Genomic DNA, 21364 nt, shown 5'->3' on the forward strand with positions numbered 1-21364 from the left:
ATGTGCTGTGTCTCTGTGTGTTTGGTAGTACCAAACACACTGTGAGACACAGCACATAGCAATGCTTTATCTAGACGTACACGAGTAGAGACCCAGCTCACAACTCAAACCTTATTACAAGTTCCCCACTATGTGCAACACAACCGTCTAGATAAAGCATTGCTATGTGCTGTGTCTCACAGTGTGTTTGGGTTCTAGTTAACGGTTGTGTTGCACATGGTGGGGAACTTGTAATGAGGTTTGAGTTGTGAGCTGGGTCTCTACTCGTGTACGTCTAGATAAAGCATTGCTATGTGCTGTGTCTCACAGTGTGTTTGGTACTACCAAACACACAGAGACACAGCACATAGCAATGCTTTATCTAGACGTATTTACATGTTGTAAAGTTGTGAGCTGGGTCTCTACTCCTGTGTGTGACTATGCAGGGCTCTTGTGATTCACACAGGTTTGTCACTGACTAGTTACCAAGAAAAGTGCCTCTTGGATTTCCTAATAGAGTTTAAGAATGATGTAATGTGTGTGTAAACAGTAGTGTGTTGCCAAGAGATGTGTTGCTTTATGTGGTGATGGTGAAAGCCTGTTTGTCAAGTGTCCCTGGTACAGCCGAAAACCCTGAGCTCTGCATGACCTCTTTTCGGTCATAGTTTCATCAGTTGTTTAACCAACCACACATGTTGGGTTTCAACACCTCGGGTTTTTGATGCATCAGCTCAAAACCTTGGTATCTGTTAAGTGCTCCGCAAATAGGCGGCGCCATGAGTGCGCCGTCACTTGCCACACACATCAGCACTGACATGTTGAACTGACAAGCATTGGGTGAACAGTGGATTTTATTGAGTGGTGCCGGGTTGTATTGAAAACAATTACATCTAATGTATCGGGATGTCGAAAGTGGAGTGCACTCATGTCACTGCCAGTGGTTGCAGTGCTTTAGAGACGGCCTTCAACCAGGGGTGCGTTTCCCAAAACATAGTTGCTAAATAAGTTAGCTAAGTTAACTAAGTTAGCAACTTTGTTGGTTTCAAAACAGTGTCCCATTGCCAACCAACTAAGTTGCTAAACAGGTTAGCAACTCTGGTTTTGGGAAACGCGCCCCAGCAGCGTTGCTGTGGGTTGGGTTTCGCCACTTTTGTTTTGTGATGCATCAGTTCATAACCCTGGCATCTGTATGACCGCTTTTGTTTTGTGATGCATCAGTTCATAACCCTAGCATTTGTATGACCACTTTTGTTTTGTGATGCATCAGTTCATAACCCTAGCATCTGTATGACCACTTTTGTTTTGTGATGCATCAGTTCATAACCCTAGCATCTGTATGACCACTTTTGTTTTGTGATGCATCAGTTCATAACCCTAGCATCTGTATGACCACTTTTGTTTTGTGATGCATCAGTTCATAACCCTAACATCTGTATGACCACTTTTGTTTTGTGATGCATCAGTTCATAACCCTAGCATCTGTATGACCACTTTTGTTTTGTGATGCATCAGTTCATAACCCTAACATCTGTATGACCACTTTTGTTTTGTGATGCATCAGTTCATAACCCTAGCATCTGTATGACCGCTTTCAGAGTTTCTTCAGTTGTTTCACTAACAGCTATCCAGCGCTGCTTCTGATTTTGATGCATCAGTTCAACACCCTGGCATCGGCATGACCGCACTCTTAGGGTGACGATACACTAGGCAACTTTTATAGCAATATTGCTGAGCAATGTTCCTGAGTATTGTTCTTCTGGCACGTTCCTGTGGATTTTGTGCACATTTTTCTTTGTAGTAGTGCAAGACTGTCATGATCATCATGAACCATGGCACCAGGTGATGTGGTTGCCCAGCAACATTGCTCAAATAGTTGCCCCAAGTATCATCACCTTGACAGATTGTTTTGATCGTTTCATCAGTATTTTGCGCTGCTGCAGGTGGAGATGGTGGTGGAGATATCAGTGCATCAGTGAGATGATGGTTTGCAGCAGTGACTTGATGGTTTGCAGCAGTGATGTTTTGGGCTCAGGGAAGTCTTGCTGCATGCATCATTAAAGCTAAGCGCTTTCCTGAACAGCACCTTGTGATGGAGTATTTCTTTTAGCCGCGTAGTCGGATGGATGGTTTCAAATCCACTGTGTTCATAAAAGCCCCCCATAAAGCAGGAGAATAGTGGTGTTGTGCGCGCTGCTGCAGGGGCTGGGGATATGCAGTGTTATTTTAATGCCCCCGCAGCCGTCTCCGCACGTCGCAGAGAAATACGCTGAGCTCCTACACAGCTCTACACCTCATTAATCATGTCCTGAAAAACTCCACACACACACACACACACAGACAGAGCTTTATACTTCTATGAAGTGTCATTTTTAAACCAGGACAGTTTGTCTTCTGTATGCGAGGCTGTGTGGAAATGCGTTGCTATTGAGCGGAGTGTTTGTTTTCTGTCCTTCTATCAGAACTCTGTTTCCAGTATGGATCTGTTGCCATCTCGTGAGAACCTGGACAACACAGACTTCAGAGGTACACACACACACACACACACACACACTAGAGTGTGGTCGGGTCCTGGTGGGTTTTACCGGACATAGAGTGATATATGGTTGAGGTTGGACACATAGAAGTGATATGCATTGGGCCGTTTTACATTTTAGGAAATAGCTTATTATGTTGGGTAACCAACAGGTCTGTTTCACATGATGCAAACGTTTGTTTTTTGAGAATAAAATAAAATATAAAAAAAAGAACAGCCTTTTTCCTGTGTGCAAGATCTGAGGAGAGGATTTCCTTGAGTTGCCCCTATTAACGTCGATGCTGCATATGTATCAGTGACAGAAGGTTCGTAATTTCAGAATATTGCAGTTCATTTCAAGACTTTTTGCCAATGGTAAGACTAGAATTCTGTTTCAATAGGCTATGCTTGCTTGGGCCTCTTGTGTTAATGTGCGCTGGGTGTGACCTGCATGCATGCACTCATCTGATTCTGTAGACAATTAAGAATTCCGTTTTGACAGTTGTTTAATGGGCTAAAGACAGGCTATCCACAAACGTGAGAATTCATTAGCATGGGAATAACTGAGGCATCGTCTGCATCGGGCTCGGGTCGGGTTCGGACAGAAAAATGAAAATGCCTGTCGGGCTCGGACGCAACTCTGTTGGACGCGGGCAGAGATATGCGCCCCGAACCGCACTCTAACACTCACACATTTCAGAGATATGCGCCCCGAACCGCACTCTAACACTCACACATTTCAGAGATATGCGCCCCGAACCGCACTCTAACACACACACATTTCAGAGATATGCTTGAACCGCACTCTAACACACACACATTTCAGAGATATGCGCCCCGAACCGCACTCTAACACACACACATTTCAGAGATATGCGCCCCGAACCGCACTCTAACACACACACATTTCAGAGATATGCGCCCCGAACCGCACTCTAACACACACACACATTTCAGGGGTACATGGTTGGCCCCTTGAAATTCCATGCTTATGTCGATCAGTATTCACGTATACACAATACACTAGGAGTGAATAGTCTCTCACACACACCTGTTGATGAATGACGATTATGTGGATTCTGTTTCCGTCAGGTTTTCTCTTTCTGAAGAAGAGCTAGGTGTGTTTCCCCCTCTCTGGCCGTTGCACATTGATGATCATGATGCTTTACCTCCCTCCTACTCTTGCTGCACTCTCTCTCCCCCTCTCTCCTCCTCCTCCTCATCTCCTCCTCCTCCTCATCCTCCTCCTCCTCATCTCCTCTCTCCTCCTCCTCATCTCCTCTCCCTCCTCATCCTCCTCTCTCCTCCTCTCCTCTCTCCTCCTCATCCTCCTCTCCTCCTCTCTCCTCCTCCTCCTCCTCTCCTCCTCCTCTCTCCTCCCTCCTCATCTCCTCTCTCCTCCTCCTCCTCCTCATCTCCTCCCTCCTCCTCCTCCTCCTCCTCATCTCCTCCTCCTCCTCATCTCCTCTCTCACCCTCTCTCCTCCTCCTCCTCCTCCTCTCCTCCTCCTCCTCCTCCTCCTCCTCATCTCCTCTCTCCTCCTCCTCATCTCCTCTCTCCTCCTCCTCATCTCCTCCTCTCTCCTCCTCCTCCTCCTCCTCATCTCCTCTCCTCCTCCTCATCTCCTCTCTCCTCCTCATCTCCTCATCTCCTCTCTCCTCCTCCTCTCCTCATCTCCTCTCTCTCCTCCTCCTCATCTCCTCTCCTCCTCCTCCTCTCCTCTCCTCTCTCCTCCTCATCCTCATCTCCTCCTCTCCTCCTCTCTCCTCCTCATCCTCATCTCCTCTCTCCTCCTCCTCCTCCTCATCTCTCCTCTCCTCCTCTCTCTCCTCCTCATCTCCTCCTCCTCCTCATCTCCTCTCTCCTCCTCATCCTCATCTCCTCTCTCCTCCTCCTCCTCCTCCCTCATCTCCTCTCTCTCCTCCTCATCTCCTCTCTCCTCCTCTCTCCTCATCTCCTCCTCCTCCTCTCCTCATCTCCTCTCTCCTCCTCTCTCCTCATCTCCTCTCTCCTCTCTCCTCTCTCTCTCCTCTCCTCTCTCCTCCTCCTCTCTCCTCTCTCCTCCTCATCTCCTCCTCCTCCTCATCTCCTCTCTCCTCCTCTCTCCTCATCTCCTCCTCTCTCCTCCTCCTCATCTCCTCATCTCTCCTCCTCCTCCTCATCTCCTCCTCCTCCTCCTCCTCTCTCTCTCTCCTCCTCCTCCTCCTCATCTCCTCTCTCCTCCTCCTCTCTCCTCCTCCTCTCCTCCTCTCTCCTCCTCCTCCTCCTCATCTACTACTCTCTTCTCCTCTTCCTCCTCCTCCTCCTCCTCATCTCATCTCATCTCTCTCTTCCTCCTCTCTCCTCCTCCTAATCTCATCTCTCCTCCTCATCTCCTCCTCCTCATCTCCTCATCTCCTCCTACTCCTCCTCATCTCCTCCTACTCCTCTCCCTCGTCTCCTCTCCAGGTTCCTCGGACCGCAGTTCCCCTCCTCCAGGCTACATCCCTGATGCTCTGCAGCAGGTGGCTCGCAACGGCTCCTTCACCAGCATCAACAGCGAGGGAGAGTTTATCCCCGAGAGCATGGACCAGGTGCACTACCTCACACACACACACTCACACACACACACAAACACATACACAATTATCCCAGAGAGCATGGACCAGGTGAGCTACCTTATACATACACACACACACACACACACCCTAACTCTAACCCTAACACACACACCCTAACTCTAACCCTAACACACACACACACTGAGTTAGCCTTCACTGCTGAACTGCAAAGTTATTGTAGCTGAATTATCTCTTCTTACAGTTATGCACCACATAAGCAGTGTTACCCAGACTCCTGATTGAGTTTGTGCTTCTCTCTATCTCTCTCACCCTCTCTCTCTCTCTCTCTCTCTCTCTCTCTCTCTCTCCCCTCTCTTCCCCTCTATCTCCCTCTCTCTCACCCTCTCTCTCTCCCTCTCTCCCTCTCCATCTCTCTCTTCCTCTCTCGCTCTCACCCTCTCTCTCTCTTTCCTCTCTCTCTCTCTTCCCCCCCACTCCTACCTTGTAGATGTTGGACCCGTTGTCTATGAGTAGTCCTGAGAACTCGGCCTCGGGGAGTTGCCCGTCTCTGGACAGTCCTCTAGACAGGTGAGTCCTCTAGACAGGTGAGTCCTGTTCTCCTGACAGGTGAGTCCTGGGGCTTTTCTCAATATGCATTCTTTTCTATAAATTTCTGTGTTCTCATGAACTTTGAAAATGCCTGGAAACGCCACACCAATCAACAAGTACTGTTCCAATTCACAAGTTTTTCGTGATTTATTCAAGAATGCATAACATTCCTCGGAAGTGTTCTCAACGTTGGTTTTAACAAGGATGAATCGGTGGTGACTTGGTGGGCTCTTGAAGATTCCTGGCCAATGCATTACGCCAGCTCAGCTGACACTCACATAAGAGAAATGGCAGCATTGATACATATTAGGCCTACCTATCATAATTGCTACAACTGATCCATGTTTAGGGCTATAAACAGTAGGCTACAGGCTTCACAACTAACGTTAATCATAACTGTCACTTAAACTGCAAACTTCAAATGTTGTTCCCGCCCCATCGGGCAAGTGAATATATTGTTATTAATATTTAATTAAAAAAAAAAATCAATGAGAAACAAACTTAAACAAGCTGGTGAATTATATATTTTATTGTAAAATGTCAGAAATACTGGATAGAGCAATAGGTAAATGACAGGACTCGGAAGGTTCGGAGAAGCTGCCTGGCAAGAACGCTGCTGTCTCAAACTGCAAATTGAGCGGCCCTGTGTCCTCAAGCCCATCTCCATAGTCTGACTCACGATCTTTAACTTTCGTTCGAACTTTCAAGAACGGGAGACCGTTCTTTAGCGTACTTTGTATTGAGAAAAGCCCCTGTTCTCCTGACAGGTGAGTCCTGTTCTCCTGTCATGTCTGCTCGAGGGCTCAGCTAATGTTGACGCTTATGTTTATGGTAGTTGGCATGTTGCTTTTGTTTAAAGCAACTTACAGTGTGTGAACACAACATTAGTTAAAAATAGTAGTTTCAAATGAAGTTCAAAAGCCTTTATAATGTAATGTACATATAATGACTAAGTGAAAACAAATATCTTATTTAGCTATGGCTTCTCACCTCACCTAACTCTCTCTCCTTTCTCTCTCGTGTGCAGTGACAGTTACCCAAAGTCCCGGATGCCCCGTGCTCAAAGTTACCCTGACAACCACCAAGATTTCCCAGGTAAGCAGCCGACAGGTGGCACCTCTCCGCCCTCTATAGCTCACCTGAGACGAGAGCGGCAGGAGCAGCAGGGCAGGTGGGACTCTTCCAGTAGCCAAAGGGGTCCCAGTTCGGACTCTCCTGATTCCTGACATGGTGACACTGTGTGAAGCAGGAGACATCACTGAGTAGTAGGGGCATAGACTGTTTAAAGGAACACACCAACTTAAATACCGGTGATTAGTTAAAAGGAAAGTGAAGGATCACCGCACACTGGTGGGATTTCTTTGTTGGTTTATTTTTTAGTGAACAACGCGTTTCGCCAATGCTTCATCAGGTTTCCTTTTAATCTTATTGACTACTGCACCTCATCAGCACCTGGAAGGCTGTGCACAGGAACTTTATCCTTTTTACCGGTAATTAGTTACTTGGAATACTTAGAATAAATTATTTAAATTATTACTTAGAATAAATTAATCCGCCATTTACTCCAGAATTAGATTTATAAGAGCATACATGCCCTTCTCATCTCTGTATGGGCAATAATCGTCAGACACTGTTAGCTTACCTTAGCTTAGCTTAGCATGATTCACTGGAAGTGGGCGACACCGGTTAACCTACAGCTCCCTTTTTGCTACAGGCTATCAATGGGCTAACTGGTATAACCTGCTGTAGTCCTTTAGGGGCCCTATCAGCAGGCAGGATGAGTCACAGTCGCACGGCCACACACACACATACAGATGAGTCACAGTCGCACGGCCACACACACACATACAGATGAGTCACAGCCTCACGGCCACACACACACATACAGATGAGTCACAGTCGCACGGCCACACACACACATACAGATGAGTCACAGCCGCACGGCCACACACACACATACAGATGAGTCACAGCCTCACGGCCACACACACACATACAGATGAGTCACAGTCGCACGGCCACACACACACATACAGATGAGTCACAGCCTCACGGCCACACACACACATACAGATGAGTCACAGCCTCACGGCCACACACACACATACAGATGAGTCACAGTCGCACGGCCGGGCAGAGGAATGGACACAGTCAGTGTGTAGCCACTACAGGAAGTGATGTCATTATGGGGAGGAGCCGGAGGACAGGAGTGTGAAGCCACATCAGTAGGCGTGTTCGACTTGCGGCAGATCTGCCTTGATGTGATGCATGCTGGGATGGACGCAATGCATACTGGGATGGACGCAATGCATACTGGGATGGACGCAATGCATACTGGTTAGAAATTCTGTCCGTCTTCTGTCAGCCTGGGAGGGACTTACCACCGTGACACCATGTCACATGACCTTAAAATATCGCGGGAGTCTTAGCCTGCAGACAGATCTTGCAGTTGCCTTCCACGAGCTGCATGAGCTAAAACACGCCCTCATGACGTTAGTTCAAAGACGTGATGGGGCCATTTGGGAGGAATGTCCTCGTGACGATTTTGACGGGAGTCTCATGCTGCTTCCTTATGTTGGAATATGCGAAAATAAACAGAAATCTTATACGTGATTTCTGCAACAATGGTAGGCTAGCCTACTGAAAACGTTTGGATATTCTGTTATTTTCTGCTGTTGGTTAAATAGATAGACACACATATAGGGAAAACTTGATATTGAATTTATGTGCTACAAAACCAGCCTTGTTAACTGTATGCCAACAGTGGTTTATTTAAACTACATCATAAGAATTTATTTCGGTCAGTCATCATGCTCATTTTTAATGAGTAAGAATGAAAGTTCTGCTGTGTTTATTAAAACAAAATTCCGTGATATCTCCCTAGCGATGTCTCCCCTTGATCCGTCAGGCAGACTGTAGCCTTTCTGTCGGGATGAGCTGCCCTCTGTTGTAGCTCCTCCCGGCTAGCCTCTGAAGATCACGTTTACGTAGAAAGCCAGACCAAGTCAGATCTGCCTGAAGTCGAACACGCCTAGTGTGTAGCCACTACAGGAAGTGATGTCATTATGGGGAGGAGCTGGAGGACAGGAGCGGGGAGCATCTGAAGCATTGCCTGGAGTAAAACGGTGTTGTGTTGCCCTGCACACGCTGCCCTGTTCTGTGTTCTGCCTGTAAGCAGCAGGCCTCAGGACGGAGTAGAACACTGTTGTGTGGATGATGCCCTGTTCACTGTGGGTTTTGCCTGTAAGCAGCCTCAGGACGGAGTAGAACACTGTTGTGTGGATGATGCCCTGTTCACTGTGTGTTCTGCCTGTAAGCAGCAGGCCTCAGGACGGAGTAGAACACTGTTGTGTGGATGATGCCCTGTTCGCTGTGTGTTTTGCCTGTAAGCAGCCTCAGGACGGAGTAGAACACTGTTGTGTGGATGATGCCCTGTTCACTGTGTGTTCTGCCTGTAAGCAGCCTCAGGACGGAGTAGAACACTGTTGTGTGGATGATGCCCTGTTCACTGTGTGTTCTGCCTGTAAGCAGCCTCAGGATGGAGTAGATTAGTGTTGTGTGGATGCTGCCCTGTTCACTGTGTGCTCTGCCTGTAAGCAGCAGGCCTCAGGCCGTAAGAGCGGTGAGCACACGGACCAGGCGTGGCCATTACAGCCAGTCGAGACGGACCAGGCGTGGCCATTACAGCAAGTCGAGACAGACCAGGTGTGGCCATTACAGCGAGTCGAGACGGACTGCAGACTGCTTCCGCTGCCCGGCCATGCCGCTCTGACTCATCCTGCCTGCTGATGCCGCTCTGACTCATCCTGCCTGCTGATGCCGCTGCTCTAAAACACTGTAAGCAGCCTCAGGATGGAGTAGATTAGTGTTGTGTGGATGCTGCCCTGTTCACTGTGGGTTTTGCCTGTAAGCAGCCTCAGGATGGAGTAGATTAGTGTTGTGTGGATGCTGCCCTGTTCACTGTGGGTTTTGCCTGTAAGCAGCCTCAGGACGGAGTAGAACACTGTTGTGGATGATGCCCTGTTCACTGTGGGTTTTGCCTGTAAGCAGCCTCAGGACGGAGTAGAACACTGTTGTGGATGATGCCCTGTTCACTGTGGGTTTTGCCTGTAAGCAGCCTCAGGACGGAGTAGAACACTGCTGTGTGGATGATGCCCTGTTCACTGTGGGTTTTGCCTGTAAGCAGCCTCAGGATGGAGTAGATTAGTGTTGTGTGGATGCTGCCCTGTTCACTGTGTGCTCTGCCTGTAAGCAGCCTCAGGACGGAGTAGAACACTGTTGTGGATGATGCCCTGTTCACTGTGTGCTCTGCCTGTAAGCAGCAGGCCTCAGGACGGAGTAGAACACTGCTGTGTGGATGATGCCCTGTTCACTGTGGGTTTTGCCTGTAAGCAGCCTCAGGATGGAGTAGATTAGTGTTGTGTGGATGCTGCCCTGTTCACTGTGTGTTCTGCCTGTAAGCAGCCTCAGGACGGAGTAGAACACTGTTGTGGATGATGCCCTGTTCACTGTGTGTTCTGCCTGTAAGCAGCCTCAGGACGGAGTAGAACACTGCTGTGTGGATGATGCCTGTTCACTGTGTGCTCTGCCTGTAAGCAGCCTCAGGATGGAGTAGATTAGTGTTGTGTGGATGCTGCCCTGTTCACTGTGTGTTCTGCCTGTAAGCAGCAGGCCTCAGGACGGAGTAGAACACTGTTGTGTGGATGATGCCTGTTCACTGTGTGTTCTGCCAACGTAAGTAGCCTCAGGTGAGTAGAACACTGTTGTGTGGATGATGCCCTGTTCACTGTGTGTTCTGCCTGTAAACAGCCTCAGGATGGAGTAGATTGATGCCCCATTGGCCACCTTTTTAGGGCCGAGGCACCCGAAGGCTCTAAACAAAGCCCACCAAGGCCCTATTGTTTTGTAAGGATTCTTATTATTGTTATTCTACTTTTTTGCATTCCTTTTTTGAGGTGGTTAACATGGGCGAAAACTCTTGAAATTTGGCACACACGTCAGGTGTCATGCAACGCAGATAGGTACAAGAGCTTGAACCAGGGCGTGGCCCAGGGACTCGCTAGTGCCCCCTTAGGTGACTGATCCCGTGGTTGGCATATATTTTGAGGTGGTTAACATGGTCGAAAAGTCTTGAAATTTGACACACACATCAGGTGTCACGCAAAGCAGTTAGGTACAAGAGGTTGAACCCGGGCGTGGCCCAGGGACTCGCTAGTGCCCCCTTAGGTGACTGATCCCGTGGTTGGCATATATTTTGAGGTGGTTAACATGGTGAAAAAGTCTTGAAATTTGACACACACACATCAGGTGTCACGCAAAGCAGTTAGGGTACAAGAGCTTGGCCCGGGTGGCCCAGGGACTCAGTAGCCCCTTTAGGGGATTGAGGCAGTGGTTGGCACATACTTTCACCTAGACGCATCAAATTTGGTAGGTGTGTGTATCTCCCCAAGATGAACAACTTTCGTATGTGCAATGCATTAGCCACGCCCAACAGGAAGTGAGGTATTTGGGATTTTGTGCGGACTAAAATGTGATTAAATGTGATGCCAAAAGAGGTTATTCCCATCGGTGAAAACGCATGAAATTTGGCACACACGTCAAGAGGTACCATGAATACACAGGGGAAAAGCCTTGGCACTGGGCTTGGCCCAGGAACTCCATAGCGTCCCCTTATGTCACTGTGACTTGTGGTTGGCATATAGTTTTAGATACACACAACAAATTTGGTGGGTGTGTGTAACTCCCAAAAACAATCAACTTTTGTATTAACATGCCATTAGCCACGCCCACAGGAAGTGAGGTAATTGGGATTTTGTGCATTGTGGACATGATCAATTTTAACGTACTCCTCCTAGACGGTTGATCCGATTCATGTGAAAGTTGGCATACATGATGCCAATATGCTTCTGATTCTAAATTGTGAAGCTTTTTTTGATATGTTGTAATTTGACGAAATGGCATAACTATGAATTTTAATACCCTTCCACATAAACAATAAATGTGTCTTAATTCACCATGCATGGCTTGAAATGTTTTAAATTTCACAGGTCTTTGAATACCATGGGAGTGATGATATTGACATGCCCATAATGCATGTTTGGCATAGCGCCACCAACTGGCAACAGAAAGAATGACAATTATACTGATGTCATATGATCAATTTGAACATACTCCTCCTAGACGGTTTGTCAGATTCATTTGAAATTTGCCAAATATTATGCCAAGATGTCGCCGATGTTAAATTGTGAAGGGATTTTTGATAAGTTATATATTTGATATGATTTTAATATCTCACCACATAAACACGAAATGTGTCATAAATCACAGTGCATTGAATGAATGGTCTGAAACTTCTCAGGTTACTAGATATCATGATTATGATGATATCCAGATACCCAATGGGCCTGCCTGGCATAGCGCCACCACCTGGCCAAGCAGGAAATGTGGCAGAAATGGACAATGCCTTAAGTGATTGATCTGAAACTTTATAAAATATTGGATATCATTATTGTGATGTTATTCACATGCGTAATTCACAGGCCTAGCATAGCGCCACCATCTGGCCAAGCAGGAAATGTGCCAGAAATGCTCTATGCTTTGAATAAATGGTCTGAAACTTCTCAGGTTAATAGATATAATGATTATGATGATATCCAGACACCCAATGGGCCTGCCTGGCATAGTGCCACCACCTGGTCAAGCAGAAAATGTGCCAGAAATGGACAATGCCTTAAGTAATTGATCTGAAAGTTTACAAACATTTTGGATATCATTATTGTGATGATATTCACATGTGTAATTTCAATGCCTAACATAGCGCCACCATCTGGCCAACCAAAAAGTGTATCAGAAATGTTCTTTGCTTAAAATGAATGGTCTGAAATTTCTCAGGTTAATATATATTATGACTATGATGACACCCAATGGGCCTGCCTTGCATTGCGCCCCCACCTGGCCAAGCAAGTAAATGTGGCAGAAAATAAAATACAAAAACAAATAGCACACGCATCAAATATGTACATTTCACAAACGCACCACGTCGGTGCTTTGTTGGATTCCGACATGTCATGGGTTGCGGCCCGCAGGTGCTCGGGCCCGCCATTGCCGCTTGCGGCTATATTTAAAAGGTGTTTTTTTTTTTTTTTTTAATTTGCGTAATGTGTTTTTCCAGACAAACGCAATCTGGCTGAGGAGTGATATGTCTGGAATAACAACCAGCCAACCCAGCAGTGGTTTTTATATGCATCTTCTTGCACTGTACAGTGCTGGTGGAGAATAGAACAGATGATCTGACTGGCCTTAGCCTAGCTAAGTATATATATAAAAAACCCATGTCTGTTCTTTTCCCTGCTGATGCCAAGTGAAAATGTTAGTCGCTAGTGCATTCATTTCTATTGCTGAGGCTTTTTAGGAATGAAGGGAATGTTGGTATTGTTTTAACAGATACAGTGTATCATTCGCGGAGTGATTACTACTAGCATTACGAGTGGCGTTGTGCTGGGATATCGCCACTTGTGATGACTCATAGAATGCTACTCGTCTCGTCCAATCAAAAATTAATAAATAGTTCGACTGTACCTAACTGTTGTATATTGCTATTTAACTCTTGTCTCTGAGCCGGTGTGAAACAGAAGAGTTGAGTGTGTATATCTTGTGTGTGTAGAGTTGAGTGTGCAGAGTTGAGAGTGTCTGTGTAGAGTTGAGAGTGTGTGTAGAGTTGAGTGTGTGTCTAGCTTATGCGGTGTGTTTAGATGAACGGAGCCTGAGTTTGAAAATTTCCCTTGGGATGACTAAAGTATCTATCTATCTATCCCATCTCTCTCTCTCTCCCTCTCCCTCTCCCTCTCCCTCTCCCTCTCCCTCTCTCTCTCTCTCTCTCTCTCTCTCTATTCTGCTGATGTAGAGTATGACATCCCTGTGTTTGAGAAGTCTGGCAAGGGTGGCACGTATCCACGGCGATACCACATCCCCTTTGGTCTCCAGGACTACAGTGATGGTGAGCGCAACACACACACACATGATTTTTCAGATTCTGAAATTCAACTCCTTTTAACTGTTTATTTTTAATTATGAAAATGTGTAATGCATTTCATGCTTATATACGTTTGTATATTACATGTGTATGTATGTATGTATTCATCTTGACCCCACTCCCCCCCCCCCACTCACACACACACACACACACACACTTTTCCCACTCTGTCTTCTTCCCCGTCTCCCAGGGCGCAAGACGTTCCCGCGGGCGCGGCGGACGCAGGGTCAGGGCGTTCGCTCTCCGGTCAGCTTCAGCCCCGTGGAGCAGCAGTCGCCCAGCGGCAGCAGCGGCAGTAGCATCTTCAGCCCGGAGCTGGACGAGCCGGGAGGATTCCGCCGCCGCCGCGGCTCTGACATTGAGCCCAGCCCCGCCCCCAGCTCCGCCTCCAACCCCGCACCCACCCTCTCAGTCATGGACATCAGCCCGCCCAGCCGCTGTGAGTGACAGGAGGGAGTCGGGCTGCCAGCCTATCAGGAGAGAGGAGACAGAGAAAGTGTAGTTACGGCTCCTACACACAGCTGCGTGCGTTGCGTTGCTGGAGACGCATCCCATTCACTTTACATGGGCTCACGTCAGCCGTTGCCGAACTGAATTGTGGGTCCGTTGCGTCGCGTTTCTCCGCCGCTCGGCGTTGAGAAGTTCAGCTGTTGCTGCACCGACAGACGGCAGCGGCCAATCAAGCCAATCGACGGACGGCACCAACCAATCAAATTACGGTTATACTTAAAGTCATTTGCATAGCTACCGTCGGGAACACCCACGGCATGCGTTGACGGAACACAACTGTGTGTAGGAGCCGTAAGGGTTTTATTTCTCAGGAAATATTAAGAGCGGGCGCAAGTACAGGAAGAAAGACTGAGCACCTTTTGGATAGTTCTTCTAAAGCAGTATATTAGTGTAGCATGCTTCACGACCAGAGGTTGATTACAGCTTGCGTGTCCATGTATGCATCAGAGAGGGGCAGAGTGCCAACCAATCAGGAGAGAGGAGATGGAGAAAGAGTCTCCAGTAAAGGTTACATCCATAGATATGAATACGTATCGCGTATACATCTCTGAGTGCCACTGGCATGACAGGAAGTGCATGCCACAGGAAGTGACATACTGGGCATACTCGGTTATCCGCCAATCAGGAGCATCGACAGCGACAAACAGGATACTACACGACTCGCCTGCTTGGCAGACCAGTCTGATTAGACTTGGCTCGCTCTCAGAAACTGTTAGAGATGGAGTGATCGAGATTGGTACAGGAAGGAAGTCTGTGAGCCTGCCAGAGAAGCAAAGTTTATTAGTGTAGTGGAGGTCATTCACAATGCTGAGGCATCACTAAATGAAGGAATGAATGAATGGATGTGAAAGACAAGTCACAGGAGGGATTTACAGGGACATGTTAAGATGATTGTTAACCATGAGCCCATGTATATTTGTGTGTGTGTTTTAACTCCATCTCTATTACATGTGTGTGTGTGTTAACTGCGTCTTTGTGTTTTGTGTGTGTGTGTCTTCACTTAATCTCTGTATTGTGTGTGTGTGTGTGTGTGTGTGTGTGTGTGTGTGTGTGTGTGTTGACTCCATCTGGGTACTTGTGTGTGTGTGTGTGTAGCCCCGCGTGCCCCCACTAACTGGCGCCTGGGGAAGCTATTGGGTCAGGGGGCGTTCGGTCGCGTCTTCCTCTGCTACGATGCAGACACCGGCCGAGAGCTCGCCGTCAAACAGGTGCAGTTTGACCCTGACAGCCCGGAGACCAGCAAGGTGAGGAGTATTTTTGTGTTTCAGGTTTGAAGTCACATATGTCCTGGTACATCTCTATCTGTGTGTGTGTGTGTACTGGGGTTTCCAGGGAAATGAAATACCTGTTTGTGTGTGTGCGCTGTGGACATACCGTGTGTGTGTGTGTGTGTGTGTATATATATATTAGGGCTGTCAGAGTTAACATGTTAATCATGATTCATGATGCGATTAAGGAGCATAACACGTTCATTTTTCCCGCTTTTTTATTCACATTAATCTTGTGCCGCTAAAGATGTTTTATTTTACACCGTCACTTGTTCTGTTATCAACGATTCTCTTTGGCTGCTACTATTTTGACTCTTTGATGCACCGTTTTCTGTCCTCAAACTGCCACAGACACTTCCTAGCAAAGCTCCGCTCTTTGCTTCCTAGTAGGCTTCTGCCTGGTCCTCCTCCTGTCGTCATGGAGATGATAAACACCAACGCAGTTCTGAATAGCGCGTTTTACTTAAAAAAAAAAAAACTCCCAGTCGGCTCAGTCTACATGGAAATAAAATATCACAGAAGTATTTCAAGTTTGAACTAGAATCTACATGCTAAACATTGTTTACACTCGTACACCATTACCGAACTGAACATAGTTACCGAAGATAGGGCCTAGGCTATTTCTGTTTGTTATGCACTTCATTGAAATGTGCTGTAGGCCTAAGCTACATTTTGCACATGCACATGCACATGCACACAAGTTCCTTATTTTCAACTGAACTTAAAGATAATGAATGTGTGGAGTATTTTTTGTTTGTTATGCCCTTTTATAATGTGTGTACAGTTTGTGCATGCACTTCTGCTGTAGCATTTATTTCAGTTTATTCAGGCTATATTTTTTAAAAGACATTCTGCTCAGCTTTTGAAATTTGATTTGCAATAATCAAATACGTCCTAAAGTTAAGTTCATAAAGTAACTTTCTTTGCATTCATTTGATTCTCGATCAAGATGCACTGGTGAGAATTGCTTTACATTGTTAATAAGGACTTCTGGGCCCCAGCTGTGGCGCAACTGGCTGGGGCACCTGCACCGTACGCCGGCAGCCCGGGTTCGATTCCCGCCCCGTGGTCCTTTCCGGATCCCACCCCTGCTCTCTCTCCCATTCGCTTCCTGTCACTCTCCACTGTCACTATCATTAAAGGCATAAAAAGGCCAAAAAAAATAAAAAATAAGGACTTCTGGAAAGTTCTGAAATGCAGAATGTGATAAAATATGCGATTAATCGCGATTAACAATAGAAATTCAGATATTCATTAATCACACTTAAAAAAAAAAATCATCGTTTGACAGCCCTAGTGTATACTGTATGAATATGAGTGTGTGTAGTTTTGTGTATGTGTCCTGTGTGAGTGTTTGCGTGAATGTGGACATATCATGGTTAACCCTTAGAACCCGATTGACGCAAAGTGCGTCAAAAAACACACCCTCTCTTCTCTGTTACATTGCTCCGCAACTGTTCATCGCAGCGAGATTTATTGAGTGACAGAGGAGAAGTGGGGCTTTCCAACGAGATCACGCACTCTGTACGTTAAAGTATGAAAATTTAAAAAAAATCATGAAATTAAATCAAATTGCATCATATTTACAGTCTATACTTCTCTGCGTTCACCTGCGCACCCATTACTCTCGTTTGAATTACTCGCGAACCTGTGATCGCATAGATATGGCAAGCATATCAGATGAAAGAGGAGACGCAGGGCTATTCATTGGTATCATGTATATCGATCCTTCTGGCTTATAAAAACAGACGAAGTAACTACAAAATAATAACGTCATGTACACATACCAACCCTGCACACCGATTACTCTCGTTTGAATTACTCGCGGACCCGTGATCGGATAGATATGCCACGCATGTCAGATGAAAGAGGAGACACAGAGCTATCGTTTGATACCAAGTACATCCTTCTGGGTTATAAAACAGACGAAGTGACAGCAAAATAATAACTTCATATAGCTGGACTTACCCCAGGTTTTTGTCTGTTTTTGTGGCAAAGCATGTTTATAATCCAACGCTATCATGTGTTTCTCTATGGCAAAGCATTTTCATAATCCGGTTTTGAGATCCTAGCAAATTCCTGAATGGCATCCAATTCAAGGCTCACATTGCATCCCAATTTGTTCAACAAAGAAACACCTTTGTTGCCTTTACTTTGTTCATGGCAATGCAGTAAAAAGTTGAGAATCATTATGAGTGCATACACCATAGGTGCACACAGGCTAACACGCAAACTCGGGTCAAGTCAGGTCAGATCAGTTCGTGTTACAGATATGGAGCACAGAAAGGTCATCATCACTAAATAAAAAATTCCATTTATTTCCGTAAATCACACACCACATATTTCTGTAAATTGCTCAGCCCCAGAGTTTCCCTCCAACATGGCAATTATATTGCCCAATTCAGGATAGTCTGCTCTACACACACATAAAATGCATGTAGAGCTATGAGCTTGCTGTGGTGAGATACATGTCAAAATATAAGTTTTATATTTTAATTCTTTAAAAATGTAAATAAAATCAATGCTAGTACTAATACATGAAATTATGGCAGATCTGGATAGCCTAGACTCTGCTGAAAAAAACCCCAATATATAATATGTGTGTGTGGCACTTACAATGACCAGAATAAATCCTTATGAATAAAGGTAGTGAAAATGCCCTAAAAACAGCTTAGGGTTCTAAGGGTTAAATGTGTGTTTGTGTGTGTGTGTGAGAATGCCTACATTGTTGCGTTTAAACTTGTGTGTGTGTGTGTTTTCAGGAGGTGAGTGCTCTAGAGTGGGAAATTCAGCTCCTGAAGAATCTGTTCCACGAGAGAATCGTCCAGTACTACGGCTGCCTACGGGACACACATGAGAGGACGCTCTCCATCTTCATGGAGTACATGCCAGGGGTGAGCATGCACACACACACACACACACACACACACACACACACACACACACACACACACACACGAGAGGACGCTCTCCATCTTCATGGAGTACATGCCAGGGGTGAGCATGCACACACACACACACACACACCCACACACCCAAGGATGGTCTCCATCTTCATGGAGTACATGTCAGGGGTGATTGCACACACACACACACACACACACACACACACAGGGAATATGTCTGATGTTCACCTGTGTAAGAATTGAAGTAACAGTGTTAATACTAAGGTTCCTCTCTCTCTTGTTCTCAGGGTTCTATTAAAGACCAGCAAGTTAATACTAAGGTTCCTCTCTCTCTTGTTCTCAGGGTTCTATTAAAGACTAAGGTTCCTCTCTCTCTTGTTCTCAAGGTTCTATTAAAGACCAGCAAGTTAACACTAAGGTTCCTCTCTCTCTTATTCTCAGGGTTCTATTAAAGACTAAGGTTCCTCTCTCTCTTGTTCTCAGGGTTCTATTAAAGACTAAGGTTCCTCTCTCTCTTGTTCTCAGGGTTCTATTAAAGACCAGCTGAAGGCGTATGGAGCCCTAACGGAGAATGTGACGCGCAAGTACACTCGGCAGATACTGGAGGGCGTTTCCTACCTGCACAGCAACATGATCGTCCACAGAGACATCAAAGGTGACCCCCAACCTGCATCACCTATAGTGTTATTACTTATAGTTATACCATTATGCTATTATATACTACTACTGAACTATTATACACTATTATTGCTATACTATACTATACTATAAACTATTACTATTGCTGTTACTATTACTATTACAGTTACCACCAGCAGCTCAAGTTCAAGTCTCAAGCCCAAGTACAAGTTCAAGTTTATGGTCATGTACTCATAAAAGGATTTATCAGTAATGAAATTTCTTGTGCTCAAGAGCCAGCTCAACTTTAAATAATAAATGAAATACTAGTAATTAAAAAGGTATATTAATTGTGTGTGTGTGTGGGGGGGGGTAGTGTTGGTGTGTGTGTGGGTGTGTGTGTGCGTGGCGCCTGAATGTGTGCGTTTGTTTACTCTTGAGTATTATAAATCTACCATGCTACTTATAGTTATACTACTATACTATACTATACTATACTATACAACAAGTTCAAGTTTATGGTGTATATACTCATAAAAGGATTTATCAGTAATGAAATTTCTTGTGCTCAGAGCCAGCTCAACTAAATAATAAATGAAATACTAGTAATTAAAAGGTATATTAATTGTGTGTGTGTGTGGGGGGGGGGGTAGTGTTGGTGTGTGTGTGGGTGTGTCGTGTCGCGTGAGCCTGAATGTGTGCGTTTGTTTACTCTTGAGTATTATAAATCCTACCATGCTGCTTATAGTTATACTACTATACCATACTATACTATAAACTATTACTATTGCTGTTACTATTACTATTACAGTTACCACCAGCAGCTCAAGTTCAAGTCTCAAGCCCAAGTACAAGTTCAAGTTTATGGTCATGTACTCATAAAAGGATTTATCAGTAATGAAATTTCTTGTGCTCAAGAGCCAGCTCAACTTTTAAATAATAAATGAAATACTAGTAATTAAAAAAGGTATATTAACGTGTGTGTGTGTGTTATCTACTATATAGTACCATGGCTGCTAGTAACGATATATCAGTACTACTATACTATTTGTACTGCGATACTATTATATATTACTGTTACTATGTAAGGGATAATGTATTGTCGGCCAGTCATTATCAGAAAACAGGACCCCAACACAAAACAGTAAGAGTTGCCTCTTTCCACCAAATAAAACTATCGGACAATGCTATAATTAGTTTTTAATATCTATGACTATTTCTGTGTTGGGCTGCCAAGAACATTGTTATACAAATTGTGTGCTTGTAAAAGCACATGCTGATCTCTCTCTCTCTCTCTCTCTCTCTCTCTCTCTCTCTCTCTCTCCTCTCTCTCTCTCTCTCTCCTCTCTCTCTCTCTCTCTCTCTCTCTCTCTCTCTCTCTCTCTCTCTCTCTCGGTCTCGCCTTCTGTTATTTCTCTCCCATACCCACAACCACTATCATAGGGGCCAACATCCTACGGGATTCAGCCGGAAACGTGAAGCTGGGGGACTTTGGCGCAAGTCGGCGTCTCCAGACGATCTGTCTCTCGGGGACAGGCATCAAGTCCGTGACTGGAACGCCGTACTGGATGAGTCCAGAGGTCATCAGCGGCGAGGGCTATGGACGCAAGGCGGACATTTGGTGAGTTCCGAAATTCCAAAGTTCTGAAACACTATTGGAGTTTCAAAAATTCATACACATTCTTTATATAGACGTATAAGGCATATGCATTCTTTTATATAGACGTATAAGGCATATACATTCTTTATATAGACGTATAAGGCATATGCATTCTTTTATATAGACGTATAAGGCATATACATTCTTTATATAGACGTATAAGGCATTCTTTATATAGACGTATAAGGCATATACATTCTTAATATAGACGCATAAGGCATATACATTCTTTATATAGACGTATAAGGCATTCTTTATATAGACGTATAAGGCATATACATTCTTTATATAGACGTATAAGGCATACACATTCTTTATATAGACGCATAAGGCATATACATTCTTGAACATAGCAAATATACTGTATGGGTTGTTGACCGGTTATCATGTTGTGAAGTGAAGTATCCTGCTGAATCGCACTCTATCAGTTATGTCATCCTTGACCTTGCTGACCCCTCTGCCGTTGCCATGCCAACAGGAGCGTGGGCTGCACGGTGGTGGAGATGCTGACGGAGCGGCCGCCATGGGCGGAGTTCGAGGCGATGGCGGCCATCTTCAAGATCGCCACGCAGCCGACCAATCCGGCGCTGCCGGGGCACGTGTCGGACCACTGCAGAGACTTCCTGAAGCGCATCTTTGTGGAGACCAAGCAGAGACCCGCTGCCGAGGACCTACTGAGACACATCTTTGTTCACTAGAACCCCCAAACCCACAACCCCCCCCCCCAAAC

General features: G+C 45.6%; 1 protein-coding gene across 3 annotated transcripts in view; it reads left to right on the forward strand.

Annotated features, from left to right (window-relative positions):
- map3k2 (mitogen-activated protein kinase kinase kinase 2) overlaps positions 1–21347 on the forward strand; it is a 30223-nt gene extending 8876 nt beyond the window's left edge. Inside the window, exons 7-17 of one of the 3 annotated variants that reach the window (XM_048235653.1) lie at positions 2439–2502; positions 4940–5064; positions 5540–5619; positions 6668–6735; positions 13544–13636; positions 13863–14111; positions 15278–15426; positions 18213–18344; positions 18882–19011; positions 19162–19185; positions 19804–19890. In XM_048235653.1, coding sequence (XP_048091610.1) covers positions 2439–2502; positions 4940–5064; positions 5540–5619; positions 6668–6735; positions 13544–13636; positions 13863–14111; positions 15278–15426; positions 18213–18344; positions 18882–19011; positions 19162–19185; positions 19804–19856 — 1167 coding nt within the window. In that variant the 3' untranslated portion in view covers positions 19857–19890. Of the gene's footprint in view, positions 1–2438; positions 2503–4939; positions 5065–5539; positions 5620–6667; positions 6736–13543; positions 13637–13862; positions 14112–15277; positions 15427–18212; positions 18345–18881; positions 19012–19161; positions 19299–19803; positions 19891–20417; positions 20596–21112 lie in introns of those variants that run through there. The other 2 variants (XM_048235652.1, XM_048235654.1) reach the window with 2 other exon arrangements.
- The last annotated feature ends 17 nt before the right edge of the window (positions 21348–21364 follow it).

The sequence above is a fragment of the Alosa alosa genome, chromosome 23 (assembly GCF_017589495.1).
Source record: "Alosa alosa isolate M-15738 ecotype Scorff River chromosome 23, AALO_Geno_1.1, whole genome shotgun sequence".
NCBI classification, from domain to species: domain Eukaryota; kingdom Metazoa; phylum Chordata; class Actinopteri; order Clupeiformes; family Clupeidae; genus Alosa; species Alosa alosa.